The sequence below is a fragment of the Pezoporus flaviventris genome, unplaced genomic scaffold (genome assembly GCF_033815535.1).
Source record: "Pezoporus flaviventris isolate CSIRO_AGI_PZ_B2104156 unplaced genomic scaffold, CSIRO_AGI_Pfla_v1 ptg000001l, whole genome shotgun sequence".
Classification (NCBI taxonomy): Eukaryota; Metazoa; Chordata; class Aves; order Psittaciformes; family Psittacidae; genus Pezoporus; species Pezoporus flaviventris.
Genome location: NW_026892549.1, coordinates 46,096,557 through 46,111,146, shown reverse-complemented (window position 1 = coordinate 46,111,146; position 14,590 = coordinate 46,096,557). Strand labels below are relative to the sequence as shown.

At 41.3% G+C, this 14,590-nt stretch overlaps 1 protein-coding gene across 2 annotated transcripts in view; it reads right to left on the bottom strand.

Annotated features, from left to right (window-relative positions):
- Nucleotides 1-4,652: 4,652 nt before the first annotated feature.
- The window catches only part of CREB1 (cAMP responsive element binding protein 1), a 38,138-nt gene continuing 28,200 nt past the window's right edge, over nucleotides 4,653-14,590 (bottom strand). Inside the window, exons 6-8 of one of the 2 annotated variants that reach the window (XM_061455734.1) lie at nucleotides 13,513-13,695; nucleotides 11,988-12,138; nucleotides 4,653-9,095 (exon numbers count right to left, since the gene is read on the bottom strand). In XM_061455734.1, coding sequence (XP_061311718.1) covers nucleotides 8,951-9,095; nucleotides 11,988-12,138; nucleotides 13,513-13,695 — 479 coding nt within the window. In that variant the 3' untranslated portion in view covers nucleotides 4,653-8,950. Of the gene's footprint in view, nucleotides 9,096-10,401; nucleotides 12,139-13,512; nucleotides 13,696-14,590 lie in introns of those variants that run through there. The other variant, XM_061455725.1, reaches the window with a different exon arrangement.

Genomic DNA, 14,590 nt, shown 5'->3' with positions numbered 1-14,590 from the left:
GGTATGAGCTTTAGTGTGCCAGACTTGACCCTTTCTGCCCTATCGACTGCTTGAGCAACGGTAGAAAAACATTACCAGCTCTCCCCAGTCTCTTCTCTGGCTTTAGTTTTTGGAGTGCGGCTGTAAGTTCTCACCACTCCTCTTCCTTTTCCTCCCCACTGGTGTTTACTTGTGTCAGAGCTCCGCTGTGGTCACTGTGTATTAGGCTTTCCCATGCTGGAGATGGCAGAAAGCAGCGGGCTGGTGCTTGGGCTTGTGAGTGCATGTGACTTGTCTGTGGGGAAAGCTTGCTATTTGGCTGTGCTGAGCCTTCTCAAGAGGCTGCAGCTTGCAGTACTGAGAGCCACAGCCATAGTAAGAACATGGTTGAAATCCTGCTTAAATAGCACAGAATAAAGCCCTGTGAAGTACAGAATAAAGCCTAGTGCGCGACCTACACACTTTTACGAAGGGGGCTTTGCTCCAGGCCTTGCTTTAGCAACAGGAAAAGTGTTGCACTTTTAAAACAAATCAGTTTAATTGTGTCTCCTTCCAGTTGTTCAGCAGCTTTCAGTGTCTGTTTTCCCACTGCTGCTGTTACAGCCCATAGCCTTCCTGCGACAGCAGGGATGTGCCAAAAGAGACCAGGCTTGGCTTCTTTTGCTGTGTTGTTGCAGAGCAGCTGTATGCAAATCCTAGGGAACATGTCTGAAGGCTGAAGCAATGCTACTGCCCATAAGGAAATACTCCTGGAGAAAAGGCACCTCAGGTGAGTGCCTTGCCTGCAGAACTGGGCTCTTGGTGGCCCCTCTGCAGCTCAGCAAGTGGCACTTTGGGGAGAAGGGGATACTCTCTCTTCTGACTGCTACAGGGGTGCGGGTGCTCATTACATTCAGGACACCAGACCCAGGAATTACAGTTAGGCCACCACCACAAGCACATGAGTTCTGGTTTTCTAACCTACAGTGTTCAGGAGCAGGCAGCACCTGTGAGAACATGGCTCAGCTGAAACCTACAGCCCATTCCCACCGAAAGCACTGCTTCCACACCAGCCAGAGAGCAGTGCCTTCTGTGTCCCAGGGTGGGCTTTGCAGCTTCTTTATATTCCCATCACACTTAGCTTCAGGGAGGTGTCAGGAACAAACTATGCCAGACATGGAGGACAGAAGTAATTGCCCAATGAGTGAGCACACAAGAGAGCAGCCCTCTGCGACGGATGATACCTGCAAACTGCTGTCCTGAGCCATTGGTTCCTGGTGAGCTCCTGCTCTAGTATGAGATGACACATGGTAATGCTTCCGTGGCTGTTTGGCAATGACATAAACACCCTGCCCAAGCGCTGTCTATCACCCTGTTCATCCCAGTGCTAAAGTCAGTGTGATTCCCCTTTGGGTGGTTCCATTGCATCGGCCCTGTTTTGTAACAGACAATGTGAACTCATGTGTAGGGAGGATGTGTTTGGGCATGGGTCCCTGAATAGTGGGGCAATGCATAAATAGTCTCTTGAGAAATAAATACTCACCCTAGGGAGAGGATCCAAGTCATAGTGAAGTGACCAGATAAGACATGAACATGCTGTGAGATTGTGAAACTACCCCTGAAACACACCATTTGGCAAGGGAACAAACTCCTCTAAAATGTCATTGCAACCAAATTTATGCTTGATTACTAGGAGGACACAGTATGAATTTCAGCTCTGTATCTTATGGATTGAGAGCTTCAGGGTACAGCAGTGTCAGAAGAATGATGCTTAACTGCTGACCTACTGACTGCACAGGGATCTGTGTTACCCAATTATTTTCAGTGCAAAATTCAAGCCAAACTGCATTTTTACCTCATGGACTAACCCCGTTTGGGATTCTCCCTCATTACTGAGATGTAGACTTGATGTAGTACGTGAATGGCATTATGAAAACACTTACTTGTGAAAACCACAAAATCCTAGCTGTAATGAGCCAACCTTATTGCTTCCCCTTGATTTCACTGGAGGTGTGTTTACCTTGGTGCTGAATTTGTTCCTCTGGCTTTCATCCCAGTGTTTGGATCCAGCCTTGCAGATTGCATAATCAGGTCATGATCCTTGCAGTGTTTGCTGCCTTCTGTTCTGCTCTGTTATTAACATCAGTAGTACAGGGTTTACAGGAATGCTTAAAAGTGAGAAAGACAGCATATTTAAACTGAGAGGGAAAAGCCTTCCACGCGTTATTAAACAACGGGGCTAACTGCCACCAGAATGGATACTAGAAAGCAGGTTTACAAATACCAGGCGTGGAAGAGAAACTTTGTTTTTCAGGACTTAACCTCTCACTTCAGGATTTAACCTCTCACTAAATCTAATTCCATTTAATTAAGATTATAAAAGCCTTCCCTTTGGGGAAAACCTCATGAATTCTTACAGCAGGCCACAGATTGTGAGAGGACACCATAGTCTGCTCAAGATATGCCTTTTCCTGTATTCCTGTCTAATTTACACTAAATTAGTGTAAATGGAACATCCTGATCAAAAAAGAGACTTTGTAGAGTTTTTTAAAGCATGTTTATGTGACTGCACATAAATGTTTGTGTAAAAAGGGAGTTATGACAGTTTATAGCACAAAGGTTACAGTAAGAAAAAGCACTTCTTTATGACAATAATTCACAAATTCACAAGAATCACTTTAATATACAAAGCAATTACTACCATCCTGAAACACAAAGCAGCTAATATGTACATAGTGTTAATAAAATGCATTATAACCCAGTACAATTTTGTTTTAAAAAAACACAGATAAAGCACAAAAAAATAAGTAAAAAAAAAACAAACCCAAAACAACCAAAAAACCAAAACACAACAGGGATGTTTCTAGATTTTTGGGGATATGTAAATAAGAATTTATTTCCCCCCAAATAATGGATTTTCATTTAGTCTTTTAACTTCCACAAGTATGTGGGAGTCGAGCTCAAATACCCTGTTCTGTGCTGACATGATGGGGGTAAAGAATCAGAAATGCAGATGAGGTGAACTTAACTCTTACCAGCTTACATTACAAAGGGAGAATAATAACCCTCGCTCTGGAAGCTTCCCTGAAAAATGTTGTTCCAAAACAATTCCAAATCATAAATCCAGAGTAGAAACAACTGATTCTTCATGTGAACAACCAATCTGTGGACAAGTCTATGGAGGGGTTGGCCGCCATCTTAGCACCTTTTCTTGCCCTGTCCCCCCTCCCATTCCTAGAAGTCCTTATAAGCAGCAGTTTCAAACCTCATACAAAACTTGAAGTTCTAGAACTTCTTAAAATTCATGTTTTAATATAAATAAATGTCATTACACACACAAAAAACATGGAGTGGCACCTGGATAAAACACAACTTGTGGAGAGCACCTGAACATCCTTAATTCTTGAGTGGCCACTTCCAGGTAACTAACTGCTTCAAGCCTTTCCTTCCCCGTGCTCTGGCTCAGCTATCCCCTAATTTAGAGAAATACATAACTGAGGCTGAGACTGGGTGAACTGACTGCTCCCAAGCCATGAGTACAGTACGTGGTCAGCGTACGAATTGTGCCAGCCATGGATCATTACAGCCTGCCCCTGGCCCCTTCACTGCCAGCACACAGCTCCTGAGGACAGCTCACTTCTGCCGCCTCTCACTGATGAAAGTGAGACCTGAGCTCACCACTTACACAGCAAGCCACAAACTGCACCTCCATTGCCAGAACACAAACAGGTCACTGTCTTCAATTTGTGCTACTCTAACTAGCCCAAGCTACTCTCTTTGCGGGCCAGAGCTTAAATACATTTTGAAAACACATTGCAAGGCAAAACTCTTGAAATGCAAACTCTTTACCAAGTGGATCTGGTCCCTTTTCTCCAAAGATGTACAGGTTTACGCCATATCCATCCACAGACCTGAACCTGCCACAAGCACACAGTAGGTAGGATTGAAAGCAGCCTGTTTCTCTTCATCAGTCTGGCTCCTCCCAGACCAACTGAGCTTCATGATACATTCAGGTTTCTGCAAAATCAGCGTCTTCTACAGCTAGCAAATTCAAAAGCTCAGGGAAATGAGTTCCCAGGCACAGCAGAGAGAGCCATCAGTGTACTGTATGCTTTTAAAAGCCGCTCACAGTGACAGGTTTCGGGGTTATAGCTAAACTATCACTGTTCCTGCAAAAGAAAGGTGGTTGTGCTTTTCTCATGTTTTTTAAAGCAGGGTGACCCACTGACAATGTACCTTTACTTCCTGGTGTCAAAGGATTGGAAAGCCTTTTGATTTACCGTCTTGGAATGCAGCTTGTAAAATCTGCAGCCAAATTAAGAGAAGGGGAATAAAGTGGCTGAAAACCAGTTCAGCTTTCCTTCCAGATTAACCTCCGTTTCCCACTTGGGATCCCTGAACTAGTTCTACTCTAAAAATAGTTCCACATCCATCCTGTACCTACTGCTCTGAGCCACCACACACTTCATACTTTCCAGTCCTCAGCGCTGCCAGTGCAGATCTCCTGCCATTCTGAAGTAATGCCTGCTGGATGCCAGGTGCTAATCAGCAAGTTAAATTTGCTGTGGGGAGAGGAGTGAATTGTGTGCAGGCAGCAGGATTACAACAACCGTGCCAGGGAGAAGCTTCTCAAGCAAACCCAATTGATCTTTTCTTTTGTTCCGTGTGTGTTTTTATTTTTATTGTTAGAATGCTTTTTTTTAAAAAAAGTGCACATTTTAATTAAACATTTACAAAGAATATAGTGTAACAAAAATAAATACATGACCTTTTGGTTAGATCATTGGCAAATGTCACATCACTAACCAGCTTCCGGGTGGAAAAATGACAATAAAAACAGGGTCTTTGAAAACCAATGAAATCCTTGATGAATTGCCATAGATTTGCACTGATACTGAACTTGCTTTGATGGGGAGACTTGTCTTTGACCCACAAAAAGCACTGGCTGTCTTAAATTAAAAAGACATAAAATAGAGAAGCAGAGGCCAGTTTTTGCCAACAGAGGACTACTTGCAGCTGCAGGCTACTGGAAGCCCAAATGTGAAAGAAAAACGTAGTACAAATTTAGATCAGAAACTCTCAGGGCTGTTTTTCTTTATAATTTTATAGTTTTTTTCCTGAGCCTCTTAATGATTCCAAACACCCCACCAATTTTCTGATCAATGTACAAGTACCAGAGAAGCCTGGTCTAAACGCAAACGCCAACTACAGAAGTCAGAACCTACAGGTGCCTGTACAGTCCTTACGAGAATGCCAGGCTAAAATTGTGCTTTCAGATACAAGCAATGATGCTGGTAACTACCTGATGCTGGTGAAATCGCTGCTTAAATTAAAACGCATCGCCACTACCCCAGGAGGAAAACCAGAACTCTTACCAGTGGTTCCTTTAGAAAACAAACACAACACCTTAACAACCTTTCCAACTGTTTTTGCCTTTGATATATAGCTGCCAAGGAGAAAAAAGCACAAAAGTGAATTATTCTGGGGGTGGTGGTGGTTGGTTTACGTAACTTTAAAAACCTCCATCAATGAAAAACGAAAACAAACCTCACAAAAGCCATGAAAGGTGAAATAAAGTTCTTGAAAACGAATAAGTGAGAAACAGCACAAAACAAATCAGCAATAAGCGCTCGAATAATGCAGCCCAGAAGGACTGGGGTGGGGGAAGCTTTCACACACGCGCACATCCACACGCACCCAGACACACACAGAAGAAGTAAAAATCTTTTCTGACCTCCATATAACTATAATACTCAGCATTCCTGACTTAAAAGCTCTCAGAGCTGTAGATTATATACTGTGTGTATATATATATATGTACATGTATTATACATATGTATTTTCCAAGAATATCTAAATTAAAAGAGCACCTCTGACAATATCTTAACTGCCTGATTGGTGCTGTTATTTTGCAAAATAATGACATTACAAAAATTATATTTCAAATCAATTCTTGTTTATTATGAACATAATGGATCTAGCCCTTTCTAACCCTCTCTTCAGGTAAAACAGGCTATCGGTTCTTGAAAACTCACAACTGTGAGATAGAAAACTAACCCTCCCCCCTGCCAGCATAAATTCTGTCCTACTTCCAATGGCCTTAGTGTATAGAAGCTGATTACCCCAACCTCACTACTTGGTAAATAAAGTATGACTGGATCCCTGTGTCACATTCTTTCCCTTTTTGAGTCAACATGAATAGTAAAGCATGTATGGACAACCCTATACTCGGTCTAATACATTTTTATTATTGTCATTTCAAATTTCCATTAAATAAATTCAAGTCCCTAAATCCTCAGTGCAGCATAAATAAAAATAAAGACTCTTGCAGATCCCTATGCATTTTAAAATAACGTTCTTTTTTTTCCTTAATGAAACACTGGTTGCTAATGAGGTCTAGACTAGGAACACTACAGACTACTTGCAGACCATGCACAGCCAAACCAGTTACAGCTCTCCTCCCACTGCTGAATGAATTTACACCAACCCTGTATTAGAAGAACCCTGTCCAGGTACCGTTTTAGGTTCCCTGGTCCATCCAGCTCTGAGGCTCTGTGGCAAGTGACCATCAGCAAGCGCTAGACGGTGCTCATTACCCACTAGAAGAGCTCTCAGATCGATCGCAGCTAGCCTCATTCAGGTTCACTGCGAAACCTAAAGTTTTTGCAAAGAGAAGGTTCTACATAAGAAACAGACTCAATGTACGCATGTACAGCCTTTTCCGTGTTTCTCAAAGCTGGAGGAACCATTCCATATACCTGTGCAAACTAGGCCATGAGCTTCATTTTCCAAGAACAACTCCTGTGTTATCAACATTTCTACTTCAGCACTAGTTCTGGTAACTGCTGTATGTATTTGCATTCTCTGACAGTTGTTACAACAGCATTGCTGAGAATTTAGGGTCTTCTTCAAATTTGCATTGTTAAAACTGCTAAATTTCATCTTCCATTAAATAAAAACATGAAAATCAATTCTCTATGGCAGATAAAAATAGACAATTTATAAATCCCTTCAAAACTCATGAAAATGAATTCTTCAATCATTACGATATTCAAGTTCTCTTCCTGAAATACAAACATAATTTGAAATTATTGATAACTCTAGATTTAACACTAATGCTGTAAGTTTAACCTTTTAAACTCCTTTTAAAGTCTCTTGGAAACTGAATGCCCTCTCAAATGAGAAAACTAGAACTTTTAATACTGCTTAACTGTTTGAGACTCAACTGCCCAGTCTTCCAAATGTTCTTCCTATAATGTCACATTGATTGTATAACCTTTCAGAAGTTCACGTTTGAAGTTTGTCTGAAAACCAGATACCAGAGTGAATGAGAAGATAGGTATTAGTTAATACTTTGCTAGGCAATGCATTAGTACATACCACAGTCTTATTCATTTATCCCTATACATAAAAGTTTGACCAGAAGCCCAAAGTAAACTTACTCCATCAAATGACCCAAGTTGATTTCTCAAGAGACAAGCATCAGAGGGCCAGTAAATAAACTGCACATGATTCTTCTGGACACATGATGACTTCTTAACATTCTTCTGTGGTTCTTTTTGAGCATGATTCCTTCCAAGTCCTAATGCTTAGTACAGAGTTGGTTTTGAACATGAACTACTTTTTAACAACGTAAATCTGGGAAAGATCGCATTTCGTCAGTGCACACACAAAACAAATCACCTTGCAGACGTCTGAGGCGCAGGAGTAACTTTACTCACAGGAATAAATTACTTGGTAAATCTGACCTTTTACATGAAAAAAAATCCTCAGAATAAATAAATTTAGCTAGCCTGGCCAGGTTCAAATAACTAACATTGTCCCTTGCAAAGCAGGAGTTGGAATATTTGTGCCTGAAGTTCTCTTCAGTGTTTGAGGTTGTCCTGGAAGTTGTTACACTACAGTTTAATTTATGTATGAAAGGCAGCCTCAAAGTTTGAAAAAGGATCCAGCAAACCAGGCTGATGTTTCCATTGAGTACAGTAATTTCCATTACATAAGACAGTGGCAGGGCAACAGAAATAACCTCAGTGTTTGAGAGGACTTGGGACATAGACTTTACTGTCACCAGGGAGTATGTATGTGGAGTTGGCCATGCTTCAACTGCTTAGTTGCTCTGCACACAACAGGTAGTGCTTTCATGTCTTACCATGTGGTTACTACACAACTGTTTTCATAACTTCACTCTTGTACCTTTTTTATTCTGAATAACTTTCCTATCCAAATACCATTTCCCAGACAATATCCTATGAAGTTGGTGTTTGCTTTTCGTGCATTCAGAATGCTGAATACACTTGCACACACGTAAGCTTTGAGAAGCAACAACTGACCAGTGAAGCTCATTTCAATGCGGTTTGTTTCTGAGGTATGGAGAAGTTTTTACTAGTCCAGGAGGGCTTAATACAGATTACAGATCAAAATCCCTCCTGAGCTAGTTGAAAAAGGTATGCTGTCTCCATACCAAGAACATGACTCTGTAGTGCCTTTCATTTGGCATGCCACTTAGCCGTGTATTTTTACAGTTCATAATGAATATGGGAAACCAATTTGGCAACCAGTGCTTCTTCACTGCGTCATGCACGCTCCATGTATGTGGCCCACAGTTCTCTGGACCAAGAGGCTGGGGTGGTTCTGTCTCTAAGGCAATGGAAAGAGCTCAGCACAAATTCTTGACATCATTACAAAAGGACTCTCCCCACAGTAACTTTCCAAGTGAACACTGTGAGTCCTTGAAGAGGATGGGGAGACGAGAAAGAAGCCTGTTCTTCACGCAGAGATTGATGATGAAAATAATCTTGTGGGGGGGAGTGGAGGCAAGTACTTGAACATTCACAGTTTGATGCAAAGCACAGATGAAATATATTCTGTAGTTGCTTCAGGCAGTTTTGCGCATAGAAAAAAAGAAATGTTTAGAAAATAAAAAGTTTACTTTGTCTTTCTGGATATAGCCAGAACCAGTCTCTATCCCACCTGGACAAATAGGAATCCAAAATTAATCTGATTTGTGGCAGTAAAGGTCCTTAAGTGCTTTCAACTCCTCGATGAGTGTCTTGTTTTGGTTTTCAAGCACAGCCACTCGATTTTCTAGACATTTCACATACTCCTTTTTCTTCCTGCGACATTCACGTGCTGCTTCTCTGCAAAGCAAAAAAGGCAATTCAGATCCAGAATGATCACTTGCAGACATGGGCTACTTAACTGTTCAGGTCAAACCTTTACCCAGTACTGCCATTTTTAGACCACGGAGACATTGTTAAGAAATGCAGGTCTGGAAAAAGACACTGTGTTCTTAGCAGCTGCTCCTTCACAAATCACACACACTCAAGATCCACAAATCACTTCAATATGCAGATGCCAGTAAGTCAGCACCAATAAAATTCTCCTTCTGTGAGAAAAGGATACTACTCAATGACAAAATTCTGCATGCAGATTTATATTACAGCCTTCAGGCTGAGTTGAATGCTGCTGAAATAACTTCAGTGATTTTACTGCAATAAATAAATTAATAATAAAAACATGAATAAGACCATCTATTAATCTCCTTATAGTCTTGACTATTCCCTTTGCTGCAGTCTTACAGGATGCTCAACAGCTCCAAAAAAAGCTGTATTTAGAGCTTTCATGTATCTGGCCTTGAGCAGTACTTCAATTTTATTAATCATGTCTGCATCACTGCAACGATAATACAAAAACAACTCAAAAAATAAACAGTCACTAGCAACCATATAATTCTTTGTCCTTGCCTGCTGTGCCAAGAACATGGCAGCATTAATGGGCTAAAGCAGATCTTGAGACAGTCAAACTTTTAGGTCTTGCTTGTAAAGACTGAGCTGCCTGTAGGTAATTTGGTAACATACTAAGAACACCAACAAAAAACACCTGGAAGGTGCTAATGTGCTGCTGAGCATGCTGAAGACAGTAACACCAAGGCAGAAGTTACCCTGCACTGCTACAGTAATGGTACCAATGGGCAAAGTAAGCACAAGCATGTGCTAAGATGGATGGGAGTCCAGGCGGAGGGCTCTCCTTCTGCCAAAGCAGCACACTGCAGATACCGAGTGTATCTACTTCTTTGCCCTGAACCTTTATCTAGTGAAGCAGAGCAGCTTCAGGAGAGTCTAAGCGTCCCTTCACTGCACATACTACACAGACTGGTGATACAGTCAGTGTTATGGGAAATAAGAGACAAAATTGAACCCAGTTCTTCTGCTTATGAGATAAATAACAGCCGTAGTACTAGGTACAAAGAATGTCTGTTCCAGGACCTAAGGGGCAAGAAGACTCTAAAAGTAACTTCTGAAATTCAGCCCTACAAGTGAGACATGATGAAGAAAACCTCGTTTGGAAGCCCTGAAAGAACTCAGGGATCCATTAGTTCACTCCTACAAGTACAATTTCACAAGCTTGCAGCACACGGGCCTTGTGCAACTTGCAGTAATTTTGGCCTGGTACTTGCGTCACCAAAGGATTAAGTCTTATTGGACCAGGAAGTGCACACTACTAACCTGCCTTCCTGGGTGACAACTTTTTCTTTCTGTGATTTCTGTGCCAGCTTGGGCTGCATATGAAGCCACCTCGAGTCTGTTTGCTTTAGTTATTCATAATGAACAGCTACAGTTATACTGAATTACAAGAGAGCTTTTAAAATGTAAAATTTACATAGAAAATTTGCACAATAATATCTATGAATATTTACGCTATAATCCTCCAATAAGAACCACCTCGCCATCTGCCTCTCTCTCCCCCTTTCCCCTGCCTTGCTACGGAGCCTAGATTTGCAATATCTATTAAGCAGGCAGGCTAAAAGCACCACATGCAACATGATACTGTTGCAAAAGCTCTCAATTTAACTGAAGTGGGGGTAATTCCCCATTGTTTTTCTTGGCTTTCCTAAACACAAAAGCTTTCTTTTACTGGAGGAAGACTGCTGACTAAATGAGGGGATTCAGAATGTTCACTGTATTTTTCTCAAGTGCAGAGCCTGAAAGGGTGACATCTACTATTCACTGGTATCAGAAAAATACATAAAAAGGGGACATGGGTGACATTCTATATAAAAACCTTTTTAAAGTGAACTCTGCTGTTCAGCATTATTTACCTCATTAAAGCCCCTCAGATAAACCTTGGGTCTGCTCACGTAATTTTCTATTGTGTTCACAGCTCAGCGATCTACAGAAGATAAATGTACCTGTACAACATAGTTTTTTCTCACTGACAGATGAAGTAAAGCTGATTTCATGGGGCTTCCCCGCTCATAGGGCAGGGAATCACTGCAACATACCGGCTCAAATTTGTGGCTTGCAGATGGGAGTTCAAGCCTGGTGTGATGGGTCAGCTCAGGCCCATCCCTCCCTTTCCTGCAACAGCAGCTTAAGGAGCATTATGCCCAACTTCTCTCTGCTGCTCCTTTCTTTCCCAGCCTCCACCAAGTCCCACCTCAGTAGGCTTGGCTTTTCCTCCTCACACACTAAATCCTATGGGGTCATATCTCCTCTCTCTCTTTCAGCCCCCCTGCTGCCACCACTGGTTCCAAAAGACTTCAAAGCTGCTCATTCAGCCTTTTCTTGAATCTTTCTGCCTCTGGAGGATAAAACCCAAAAGGCAAAGAGCTACACAGAACAAGTGAGACAATGAAGAGTGCAGGAAGGTCAGCAGCAAGGAGGATGCACGCAGAAGGCTAAGGCAGAGAATCCAGGAAAAGAAACTACATGAATGTAGTTACTCAGAAAAAATCAACTCAGCTCAGTGTTTGTAAGTACATAACTGAGGTCATTTAAGTCCCCCACCAGTGAGTATTCTCCTTATGGCAAAAAATTCATACACCTCACAGAATGAATCTGACACCTTTGCTTGAGGTTTCACAGTCACAATACATGGCATTAGCAGATGCGCTTCTTTGTTTTGCATCTTTAAATGAAGGCAAAGTCTTTAGAAAGACTTTGAAAAAAAGAAAGATTTGGATTCTTAGCGCTTAACACTCCAGTTCTATGCAGAGCTGACGGGATAAGAAGTGATCTAAATATACATGCCTGTTCTTCATTAGACGCACTTCTCTCTTCCGCGCGGCCTCTTCTGCTGGCTGGGTCGGAAGTGCTGGCGAGGATGCCATGACTACGCCTGGTGCAATGGTGCTGGTAGGGGCGGTGCGAATCTGGTAAGTCTGCACATCTCCTGAGGCAGCTGAAAGGCATAAGGGAACATGATGTCAGTGTGGTGAAGAGTGCTGTTAAACACTGTGCCAAGAGCACCTAGTCTATTTAACCATGTACTCTGGGCTACATACAGGAGGAATGACCCTCATCTGGGTCATCACTGCTATCTCAGTCTTAGGTTTTGGGCATTCCTGCTGAAGAAGTCTTCACTTGTGCTTGGTAACTTCAATTGTCTCGCTGTATTGCTGTGCTGCTTTTTCCCCTAGTATATTTCTTTTTACTTCTCTAGTTTCTGGGCAGTTTTAAGAAGATGAAGGATGGGACAAACAGTATTTCAAGCTATGCTCCAAATGCCTATGTGCTTACACACGCTGCATGTGTAAGTATTTGGCACAGAAAAAAGCGTGTAGAAATGTAGCATTTACCCCAACAAGAAAGAGACTGTGCAAACTAGCTACTTCCCTAAAATGAACAAGGTCTTGGGTTTCTTTTGTTTATTTATCTAGGAGTGTGTTACATTTGCCTGAGCTTGTAAGAAAATACAGCATCACCTAAAGAAATCACATGTTCTTAAGACCAAAAAAAACAGATCATCAACGCAACTACAGTATTTTTCTCAGCTACGTATTTTCAAGGATGCCTGGAGACCTCTTCACTGGACAACTTTCAGATCAACTGCTTTACAGTTATAAAAGCAGGGGTGCACATTTCTGTTATTTTTAATAGACAGGGTTTTTTTATACCTCCCCAATTTTTAACAAACCAAACCATGTAATTTAATACAATAAAAACCCCCAGCTTATTCTAAGCTGAAGTAGCCCCGCTTGCTCTAAGTGGAAGGTTAGACCAAATGATCTTTTAAGGCACCTTCCTAAATTACTCTCTGATGCTAAGTACTTCATGACTAGTCACAAAAGCCACAATAGGAAGAAATGATGACTTGCAATTGAAAAAGGGAAAAGAATACTTCTAAGTTAAAGTGTTCTTATAGAAAGAATCAAACAACCTTCTTTACTCACTTTAATGCTTTGCTTTAAGTTTACTATTGCTGCAGATGACTGTCTGGGAGAACTAAGAATTCTAAAGCGTTATCAGTTTTTGCAGAGATGTTAAAAAAAAAATAGCGTGGACAAGATACAGGAAATACAGCATGGAAAACCAAAAATGAATACGTATTTTTAAGAAGTAAACCCAAAATATCCACAATTTTATAAGCTGAAGGGAAAGGCTCCAAGAAAATGTGACAAATAGTTTTGTCCAGAATTTCTTTTAATAACTTTAGAGACTTAATCTGTGCCAAAGCTGTTAATTCTGTTTCCTGACGTTTTAAGGAGTTAGGCTGGCAACTTGTGTCTGCATGGAGAACATGTTATACGGAATGACTGGCTGTGAAGTTTCTCACCTTGTACAACAACTTGGTTACTGGGTACAAGTATCTGTTGTCCATCTGTGGTCTGTGCATATTGTAAAATGGTGGTGCCAGGTTGAGTTGCAGCTGCATTGGTCATAGTCAACGTCTGGAGACCTTGTACTCCGTCTGTGCCATTGTTAGACAACTGTATTGCTCCTCCTTGGGTAATAGCAACTGAAGAAAAAAAATCAACACAGCATTTAAGACACTAATTTACTCATTAACTCACAGTTCTAAACCTAGATATGGCAGAATAATGATCTGAGTTAAATCCCCTGAAATCTTATACACCCCTCAAATCAAGACATATGGCTTTCATGTACATTAAAGAAATCATGCTTTGAAAGTAAGCTGGGAGTTATTCATGAGACCTATTTTTTCGGGGGGGGGGGGGGGGGGGCGGGGACGGGGGGACCTCCAGCCTAAACCACAGATTAGTTTCTCTGATAAAACAGCATCACATTGAGGAGTTACAATCCTCCCCCAGGAAATACTTTTTAATTTCTTAGTTAAGATGTTCTTCTTCGTTGGTTTAGGTCTTTTCCATAGTCTTTTCTTCTCATCTGTAATTCCTCTCCTTTTCCATGCTTTATGCCTTTCACTTTGCTCTGCTGCTATTGCTATCCATCTTGTGTTTCACTTTCTTCTTGCTTTCGCTTTTTTTTCCTTCTGACTGTATCCCCCCTCTCTACAACTTCCTCAGAGCCTTCCTAGCAGTGTTTTTGTTGATAAAGGTCCATTTTCACAGGTTTTTTCCTTCAAGCAATCTTACTTGGGTGGGTTTTTTTCCTTTCTTTCCCTCAACCCTGTCATGCAGGTATGCTGAAACATCACACCTCATTTGTGATTCCACAGAATTTCACTGTGCTCCAAAACACAGACACCCCAAAATCTCAAGCATCTGCACAAGCAGGTATTTTACAGTTACGCTAGAAAAGCAGAGTTAACCACATCAGTTTCAGTAGGCAAAGTGGCTAAGGAATAAACAGAGATACAAAATTCTAAACAGATTTTAAGAGAAAAATACAAACAAGCAAATTCTTTCTCCATTTTGTATATTTAATACTCT